The 10,662-nt window shown below is 35.4% G+C and overlaps 1 protein-coding gene across 1 annotated transcript in view; it reads right to left on the bottom strand.

Moving 5' to 3' along the window:
- Positions 1–7,140: 7,140 nt before the first annotated feature.
- The window catches only part of LOC106956413 (GDNF family receptor alpha-4-like), a 56,430-nt gene continuing 52,908 nt past the window's right edge, over positions 7,141–10,662 (bottom strand). The window contains exons 7-8 of the mRNA XM_015047236.1: positions 9,630–9,781; positions 7,141–8,316 (exon numbers count right to left, since the gene is read on the bottom strand). Of these exons, the coding sequence (XP_014902722.1) occupies positions 8,176–8,316; positions 9,630–9,781 (293 nt within the window). The 3' untranslated portion in view covers positions 7,141–8,175. The remainder of the gene's footprint in view (positions 8,317–9,629; positions 9,782–10,662) is intronic.

Genomic DNA, 10,662 nt, shown 5'->3' with positions numbered 1-10,662 from the left:
TCTTTTTTTTTATTTTTTTTAATATTTTTTTTAGGGTCTTTTTTTTTCCGTTTTTGTTTTTGGGGGTAAAAGTTTTTTTTTTTTTTTTTTTTTTTTTTTTTTCAGGTCTCACTAGATCAAGTGAAATGCTGCCAATGGGCAGGTGTTGACTTGATCTGCATCTGGACCTAAATCTGCAGAAAAGTTGGTGGATGTCTGCAGGAAAGACGACAGACGGAGAGTCTTTTGCCCAGACCAAGACTTCTCTTCAGGCTAAATTGCTGCTTGGTCTAGTCTGAACAGCTTCAATGCAGCGATAGTGACTGAGTGAGGGCAAGTCTGGTATGAGAGTTGGATGTGAAATGACATCTCCATACACTGAACCCACCAGCCCGTTGCCTTCAGAATGTCTCATTTAGCAGCAGAGCAGAAATGCAGAGAGAAACGTTCTGAGACATTACTGTTATGGGAATGGTCCAGGGTTAACAGATTGAATCGTCTGAGCTTTCAGGTCAACAGTAGTACCTGTAAAAAAAAGATAAGAGCTCATGTTTTCTCTTGAATGTCTAGCTAATTAAATTGAAAACAGCTTAGCTGCCAATTCATTTAACTGATGTTAATCAGGAACTTTTCCTTTGATTACTATTTTGCTAAAATATAAAAGGGTCCGTTTTACTTAGGCCATTCAGTTAATTGCACTTAGTACTACGTTCACTATCGAGCTGAAGTAAAATACTCAACACATTAAATTTGATGTGAATAAAATCTGATTCCATAAGGTCACTTATGTAAAGGATCTTTTTGTTAATAGATACACTATGAATGTGGTTTTACAGAAAGAGTTGAAGTGAAAGATGAAACTTCATAGTTTGCTTTTCAAGCTTCATTTATAAAATCCCATTTAAAATTATCAATATATTCCAGGAGCATTTCGTCTATTCTAAGCATGTTCTTTGAAATGTGCTTGTCAGAACGTCTGTCTGTTTATCTTACAGGAAAATCAGTTATTGGAACCATCATTTCAGACACCAAGGCTCATTACTTAGAAGTGTTGCAATGGGTGCTTAAATGGTTTTCAGTGAAGATCGTTGGACCAATTTGAGAAAACCTTGAAATAAACTCTAGTACTTCTATCAAACATCGATGTGTCATTTTCAGGCAGACATTTCCTGAACTTGTGGCTGTGTTAACCATTGACATGCCAAGTCTCATCAGTTTTCATAAATAAGTTTGAAATTAAGTTCTTCTGATGATGCACATGTTGCTGTATGAATAGTATTACATAACTCACGGAAATAGGATTTATATCTTTTGATGTACATTGCTGATTTTTTTCATCTGGATAGATCCTAGTAATAATCCTATTTTACAAATTGCGTCAAGCGCACAGAGTTGGTCCTTCAGGTACAGCTAAAAGGTTCTCTGCTTATAGGAAAACTACTCCATAAAATGATTAATCTCAAAGGTATGAGATTAAGAAAATGATTCTAAAGCTATGCATATGTACAGAAATGATAAAAAATGAGAAGGAAAATATATCCAATCCAACTTGCGTGTTTTGTATCATTGTCCAATGCACAATCACATTACATTTCAGCTTCAGGTCATGAATGAACGGCTAAAGATTTCCCTTTAGAAATATCTGATTCAGACTCCTGAATCAGCATCACAGCAAATCACCATTATACTATCAACATGATGTTCTTTTCCAAAATGCTCTGTAATCTATAATGGATACACACTTTTTAAAATCTTCTACATTTTCTTCAAACAATTCTGACAATGGATTCAAAGGTTTCGAGCACAACTTCACCTTTTTCCAAGGTGCATGGAGAAGGACAAAGATGTTGAAGTGAAGAATGCTTAAGCCGAACGTGTTCCTCTGTTAATAATGTAGGTTCTTCAGTATATAAAGTGTTGCTGTGCTAAATGTCTTCAGATCGTCAGGGCATGAAGTGTTGTTGGGGGAGAGGCGAGGTAAAACTTGCAATTAGAAGTATTAAAATATATTTCCTTTAAAGGCACTGTGGTAATGTGGATGAAGTATTAAGTTTATGGATGTGTATTAAGTTTGACCTCAAAATTTAAAACTTTGAGTAACAGTGTTACATCCTCAACTTTGAGGCATATTTCAGCTTTTACAACTTTTTAAAGAGGTGTTGAAAAGCTTCAAACACTCTGGAGTCAGATTCTGAACTCAGGCTCAGTGATGTTTGATGTTTTTCTACCTGCCCTCTTTAAATCACACAAACATTTTCAATCACATGAAATCTGGTGACTGGCCAGGCAGCTCAGGTCAAACGCTTGGCTGTTTGCGAGGCACACATACCTGTGGTTAATAACTCCAACAAGTTCCAGTCTGGTTTCAGCAGCCCATAGAGCTGTCTCCCAAAAGCCCGTACTCCTCTCAAATCCTTGTGGTCCAAAATGGTCTGGGTCTTGGAGTCCAACCAAAGCGCTTTTTCTATAGTGCATGTTTTATAGCTGCCCCAGAAGCCCCTCTATCTGCCCTTATAAAGGCATGTTGTAAGTGTTTTCCTTTAACAGGATGTTTCTCTTACTTGTCCTGATTAAGTTGCTAAAAACTCTTGATTCATTATTTTCTACCGCAGCCAGCCAGGTTTGAATGAATTGTACATTTCCTAAAAATTGTCTCAATAGTCTTGAAATGTTTTTTTTTTTTAGTTTTGTATACTCACGGCTCTTCCATTATGATTGAATACCATCCTCTCCCGGCTGTTTTGGCTCTTCCTTTCACCTTCATGATTTCAAGTCACCCAGCCTCTCTTCATGCATTGTGTTCGTACACTACGTTGCCACAAATTTAAATCACACGTTAACTTCATTGACATCTCAAGAAAATGTAATGTGACATTGGCCCAAAATTCACCTCTAAGGCTACGATAACCTTTCTAGGAATGGATTTGTCAAGGTTTAAGAATGCGTTTATGAACATTTTTAACCATTCTTGGACAAAAAGCCTGGCTCAGAGTCTTTACTTTAATATAACCCTAAAATGGAGGTCAGTTAGGTATTTTTAGGAGGGGTCCAATATTTGTAGTTGGCTGTCTGCTTCCTGGTGCTGGATTTTATACTTATGTGGACAAAGAATGATTGAAACACCTGAAATCACAGATCTGCAGGGTTGAGCAAAAACCTTTTGCTTTTCAGTGTATGTTATCAAAAGCACATTGGATCATAAATGAATTCCTTAGTTATATTTTAAATTCATTTTAGACAGTTAGAGCTGTCAAGCAACTTCAAATTAACCAATTCAAAAAATTGTAAACAATTGTGGCATGGCAATGTTAACAAATTTGCTATATGCACCCCTTAATTCTAACAGATATTTGAAAAGAACCTGACGAGTCCCTAACATTTTAACAAAGTTAAATATTTCAGATTTTATTTGTAGACTTTGGGACTTTAATCAGCTTTATTCAACTGAGATTTTACAATCCCTTCTTACTTTTATCTTACAAATATCAAACAGATGTCTTACAAAGAATTATGACGGCCATGTATTTTTGATTGTTGTACAAGATTTAAACCAGAGTTCAAATTGACGATGACATTTCAGAAATGTCAGAAAGGTTAAGGAGGACTTTTGGTGGTGTCCTGTATTGTACTGTCTCCGGTAAAGACTTTATTTCACAGGGAGCTGTGTCAAGGTTCTTCATGGCAGGTGGGGAAAACAACAGCAAATTGCAAAGTCTATGGTTGTATTTGGGCCAAAAACTGCATGTTTATGTAAACCTGCTTAACTCTATGAATGTTAAAGCTTAACCAAGGCTGAGCCTTGAAAACCGAGGGATCATTTTCCAAAGCTTTTGTGATTGTGACTTTTTGGCTACTGTAGCGCTTATGATCCTAGCTTAATTAAGCAATATTGAGAAGATTAACTTGCTACACTCCATGTGCGAGGTTCTGATCTTTATCAATGAATGGAAACTATTCCCATGTTTACAGTTGAAACCAGGATGTTTCTGTTATACATATAAGGAAAAGTCAGTAAAGTCTATATACTGTAGTTTATGTCAAAATTTATCTCCACAATACCTGCACAATGCAAAGCATTCCAATTTATGAATACCAAATACCTTAATATCAAGATATGTATGAGATCATCAAGACAGATAGATATGACATGACTTTCATTTTGCACTGTAAAGCACTATTGAATTTTGTTTAGATCTTTCATATTTCTCTCTCAAGTTAGATCAGATGTTTTGAGGATTTTTATTTTTATTTTTTTTTTTTTATCTTAACAATGCCTTTTCTATAATGTCCTAATCCTTTAGATGTCACAAGACTGAATGAGAGACAGGGTACAGCCTTCACAGGTCACCAGGACATGACTAACAACCTTGCATATAGACATTCATACCGAAAGGCAATTTTTAGTGAACAATTAATGTAAGATTGATGTTTTTGGAGGAAGAGAACCCACTTGAATAGAGAGAACATGCAAACTCCATGAAGGAAGCCTTTTGGCTAGGATTTCAACCCAGGATCTTCTTGGACGCAAGAGTGGATACAATCACCACCATACAGCCTGGGTTCCAAATGTTGGGAATAAAAATATTCCAATGCCATTCTTCTTCTTTCTGGTGTTTTCTTCAGGGGAGCCTCCATCTCACCTGGTCCTTTGCTTCTTCAGCTGTTGTATCATCATGTTGTCCTATGAATCGTTTCCGGGGTGGTCTTCTTATCCTGCTCCATTTTCAATATCCAATTTTCCAATGTATCCACTATCTCTTCTCAGAATATGTCCAATCCATCTCAACCTCTTCGACTTTATCTCCAAACCACCCAACCTTAACTCTCTCTGATCAGCTCATTTCTAATCCTATTCACTCATGTTACTCCCAGTGTTTATCTCAGGATCTTCAAATCTGCTACCCAAAGTTATGCAGCTCTGCTTCCTGTCTGACTATTACATTGGCACAAAAAGGATCCTAATTTAACTTGATTTTTGTTTTTTTTGTTTTTTTTTTGTCTGTCATACTTTATGAATTCCAAGTTAAATTAAACTCATGTTGCTTACAATTGTTGGCAGAGCTGCTCACTGATGCTGACAGTAAGGAATATATCTCAGCTAAGCAGGTGGTGTTTTGTTTCATGTTAGTCACAAATTTGTGAAATACATGCTGAAAACCTAATGAACAATGACCTAATCCTTTTGCCCCCAAGGTATAACAGCTTTAATTTAGTTTCTGAACACTATTGTGTCACAAATGGATACTTTGTATGTCGCCAAGCATTGAAACAGCACCTGTGGACTTGGGATGATAATCCTCTATTTCTTTATATTTGCAAAGCCGGTGAGAGTCCCTACTGGAAGGTAAAACAAAAACTTGTATGCAAGCTTTTAAATGAATGAGGTCTCATTCATTTACAGACCGTAGTCTTAAACAGCAAGACTATGGTTAAAGTCTAGCTTTAACCATGCCTGAGCTTGAGCTGTTTTATCCTAAAGACTATAGTAATCTATGTAAGATACTCTAGCAATCTTAGAGTATGCAAACTTCAGAATTTGACTAACAATAAAAATCATTCTCTGAAAAACTCTGATTATTCTCCTATTATGCAAATAGAACTACCTTTGGTAAAGCTAAATGACATTATAATCTGCCTGAAATAAAAATGGTTATTGTTTTTATTATTATTATTATTTTATCTAAATATCTGGTAACGGGCATCTTCTATTTATTTTAAACATGTATTTAGATATATATCTAAATAAACGTCAAGGAAGAACAGATTTTAAACTTAAATAGTTGCATTTAGGTGGAAAACTATGTTTGGTTAGGGAATCATGCTTTGTTTATTTCTGGTCAAGCCCCTGTTGTTAGAAATTTAATCTAATAACAAATTAAATTTCCCAAATGGCTGTGAGGAGGTGAAGCATTCAGAAAATAATAACAATCTGTTAAAACCTTATTTGTCTCCGCTGTTAATTTATGGCTCTTGAAATGCATTTTTATCTAAGAGAAGAAAAACATCAATACAATCAATTCAAGGCTGCAATTTTTCCCCATCTCAGTGTATTAACTTAAGTTATTTCAAGGTAAGCCTCAATTACTGCCAAAAACAGAACCTTTCATTTTATGCAGATTTCAGCTACTTCTGACTGTTGTAGTTTATTTTAGAGCCATGTGGGGGGGGAGAAAGATTCCCAAATAAAGCATGTTTGTTTTTCCCAACGCAACTTGTAGAAAATAGAGTAGAGGACAACCAAAACAACAGCCGACATGCCCAGGTCTGGTTTTCCAATTGTCATCACAGGATCTCCCAACAGCCATCGCCATCTTCAATTACTCTTTAAAGAAGATGAATTAATGAGCTACAACAATATTTAATTTCTCTAAGGATTATTAAAGTATTTTTTTAATTCGAATTTGTGGAAAGAACAAAAAATATATATTTGCATTTTTAAGTGCAATAAAATCACTTAATTTTCAAGCAATAAATAAAAAAAGTTCATTATATAAATAGTTCAATAATAGAAGTATTTAGTAGAATGCCTGAAACTTTTCACTACTGTATGTAGTTAGTTCTTTATTATCAACAATTAATAACATAATTAATAGAGCAATGTATTATTTTAATGGAATGCACCTCTTTTAATTAAACTGAAATTTGCATAAATGAGTTATATATGAATTCTACAAAGGAAAATAATGTCATGAAATGTTTATGGATGAAGTTTTGAAATATTCTACATGAATTTGTGCTGGAGTCCGCAAGGTGTTATTGCTGCATTTTTTTTTCTTGAATCCTTCCCTTTTTCTAAGGTTATGAGGCCAAAATTGCACCTGTTTGTCAAACCAAAAACCTTTAAGAAGCAGATCACAACAGAGTTCAATGGTAAAATGGGAGATGAAAATGTATTTTAAAATTCAGAAAATTCATTCTCGTTAGATTTTGTTTTCGTTTGTCCTGCGTATCTTGACCCAAGTAAGCAAAACACATACACATTTGCTTAGTCAGGAGCCAGGGCATTATCTGTTTGCAAGAGTCCAAGCAAAATGCACAAGATAAATGATGATATAAATGGTGTGTTAGAATATTGTTTGTTTGTATTGCTCTTTTCCCTTCCATTTTAAGAGGGAGAACAAATGGTTATACAAAAAAATAGCTTAAAATAACCAAAAGAGGTGTCTGTAAGTATCTGAGAACTTTTATTTAATACAACTCTGCCTCTGTTCAGAATCCACTGCAGGTTCCCGAACAGAAAACCCAGAATCATTCTTTACTGTCAAATATCTAACAGGCTCCATTCTGGTGTTGGTGAAAACTAAATATGCCAAATTTGTTCACTTCCTTCTTTGGCAGAAAAAAACCCAGAGTGCAGCTGATAGCAATGTTCACTAACACAATGAGAAATAAAAGGGTATTACAGTCACAAACACAAAGCACAGCAGCTACAGGTAGACCTACAGCTTTTCTGGTTATTTCCTTTCTGGTCCAACAACATGTCTTTGCAGATAAAGACCGAAGACCTATATATTCTATAAACAGAGGTGTTATCGCTACAGCACAACAGCCTTGATGGAAAGTCCTGTTACAAAGCTCTACAGTCTTGACAGAGATGGCAATAATTATGTCAGAGTTGTTTATGTACTTGAGCTGGAGGCATCTTTTGTAGATCTTTCTGGACTTGAAATCTGTGCTTCAGTTCAGGATGTGTAAACAAAATCTATTTTACTTCTGCTCCAGTATTGTGGGGAAATAAAGCTCCTTATTGAGCCAACTAAAGAGAGTGGGAAACTCCATCTTTTCCATGGCAGTTAAAGCACTGAGAAGAGTGCAGACACAAAGTTCACTGGTTTTCTTCAGATATTTCCCTTTTCATTTCAAAAAACAAACATTTTTACAGATATATATTTAATCACATGGTACATTATCACACATATCTGTGTTATATGTAGCATTGTTATACAGCTGGGTTAGTCCATGAAATTGTATTTTAATTTCATTTCAGCTTGCTTAAACACAATGTACAAATGTACACACTGGTGCCTGGCTGCAGAAGGTTGCCCACATATGTGGAGGCAGACTGTTTTGACACAGAAATTAAGATAAAAAACTGTGCCACTGTTCATGTTTAGAAGAAGGAATAATAGCCCATGTCAGTTTTCTTCTGTTTCTTCCATCTGCTTAAAGGGTCCTCAGCGAGTTTCCCTGCAGCGTTTAATGTCCGTAGAGGCAATGGAGGAGCAACAACAGAATGCTGAAGGCAGCCTGAAGCATTTGGTTGAGAGGTGGGGCCAAATTTGGGAGACTATTGGAGGGAAGAGTGTCATGGTCCACCAGTAGTTCATTTCCCAGAGCCTGAAACGGAGAAAAATGTAAATATGATATAATGCTGAAGGGGACAAATGATACAAAATTCATATTTTGCATGTTTTTGTACATCCGTTTGGGTCTTTACTGCTTCTAAAAACAGCCTAAGTGCTTGAAAAGTACTCAGCCAATTTTTTGGAAAAAAGTGAGGTTTCAAAAACCTCTGGAATGTAACGTCACAAATCAGCAGGTACAGAAGGCCCTGGGAAGCCCAGCCGGTTACCTAGCAACCCCAGCAAAGCTCAACTCGTCACCTAGCAACCTAAGCAGAGCTCCACGACATTCGGTCAGCTGGTTTTACTGCACAGTACAATGGCTGTTGGAAAAGACAAGTGTGCTTTTGTTGATTTACCATCCAGAAGCCATTAATTTATAGATGTTGTTCTTTTTCTGTATTGAAACAGAGTTGCACAACTACCTAATATGTTTTGCTTAATACTTTATTAGATAATTATATAAAGGTTCCATGAGCTCATAAGATTATAAAGAGTAAATAAACGAGATATTCACTGAGTAATTTTGCTTCAGCTTTTTTTTTTTTTTTTTTTCTAAAATCCCACCTTTTCTTTCAAGTTGTTTGTGTGGAAACACTTTTAGTCCTGTGTAATGCAACCAAAAAAAACTCACACCAGTGATGCTAAAGTTGCCATCTGCTCCTGAGTCTCCAGTCATTCTAAAGTAAAGCATCATTTCCGAGTTTTTAATGAGTATAGACTGCATTTCACCAAGTGAAAATACAAACACTGAACAAAGTTAAAAAATATAATTTAAGCAAGATTTGTTAAGAGGTAGTCAAAGATTTAAGATTTATGACTTTTTTTCATTTGACAGAATTTAATTTTGAGGATTTTCTTAGATTTTTTTTTTGGCAAGCATAGAAGCATAAAATACAGTTCATAGACTTGTCTGACCTGGAAATGAATATTTAAATATAGAATATTTCAAAGCAAATGCAGATTATTTTATTACTTAAGTAAACCCAAGAAACATGGCTTTAAGCCATGCAACAGTGACTCTTGAGGATATTCAGAGATTAAATGTATGCTTTGTTCAACAGATAACTTAGCAGCAATAATTCATTGTGCAGCAATGGCTGACAACATTTTTGCTGTAACAGCCAGTATGAAAACAAATTCATGTAAATGCACTACATGCAATACATTTGTTGAAATAGATTTATGCTTTGTCTAGACCTGTGAGCTCTAGATCAAAATCTAGAATTACTTTTCATTAATTCTAGATTTTGGTCATGACATAGTGAAGAGCTGCTGCGGTGAATGTGACAGAAAGCGTGTGCACACCTGTGTAGGTATTATAGGTTCCAGAATGTTCTCCATAGTTTCAATGGTTTGTGGTTGGTAAGTGCTGCTCTGTCTGTCTCCTCCACTGTGGCTCGGTGTGCTGAGAGGAGTCTGCTGCTCTGATTCTCTTCCAAACATTTTCAAAGCATTTTCTGAAATAGAATATGATAAAACATCAGAGTTAATACATTGATTGCCTTATTTACTCTTCCCCTGAAAGTTTAATTCAATAATTTCACCTCCAAATTTTTCTGATTTTAATTGCCAAAACTTCTAGTTGCCAAAGTAATTTTGGACAGGGTCAGCAGCAGAGAAAAACAGTAAGTACTCAGTCTTAAAGTGAATAGACTGCATCTGCATCTTCGCATTGACCTCATTAAGTGTTAAACCACTGGGACTGGCGAAATAATGCTGAGATCCCTCTTTCTCTCTCTTTTCCAGGCAGGGGGCCCAGGAAGAGAGTTGCCAAAGATTTACCATCGCAACGCAAGCAAGGAAAAAAAGACTCACATAGGTCAGGAAGAAGGACATTAATTATTTACACTTTAGGGAATAGGTCATGAGAGGTTCAAAACTAAAGCAACTAAGATGGAAAATTGAGGAGATGCATCAGAAGAACAGAAAATGCCACTAATTTATAAAAAAAACTTTAAAAGTTCAATAATTAAATTCAAATTCACCTTTTTTGCTAACTATGACATCCTTAGAAAATAGTTTTTCAATTGTGATAGCTAATAAAATGCTAATTAAAAGTGTTATTGTCTGTCAAATGAATGTTTGTTTGATCTTATGACATTATGTGTTATTCACAAATTCATTTTAGGCCTTTTCTGATCAGTCTTTTCCTTCATGCTCTACAAGATTGTTAGTTACAGCTCAAGAACAAGTGAAAGGTCACAACAAAGAATATCACGATCCACTCCACCTCAGTAGGTAGCTATACAGCCGAAACCACAATACACTGTAAGAAGGAATACTGAACTGCTTGGTACAAAGCAAAAAAAAAAAAAAAAAAAAAAAAAAAAAAAAAAAA

Source organism: Poecilia latipinna, unplaced genomic scaffold, assembly GCF_001443285.1.
Source record: "Poecilia latipinna isolate Pla-1442-1.1 unplaced genomic scaffold, P_latipinna-1.0 Scaffold815, whole genome shotgun sequence".
Taxonomy (NCBI): Eukaryota; Metazoa; Chordata; class Actinopteri; order Cyprinodontiformes; family Poeciliidae; genus Poecilia; species Poecilia latipinna.
The sequence above is the reverse complement of the archived record's forward strand: the minus strand, read 5'-3'. Positions and strand labels throughout refer to the sequence as shown.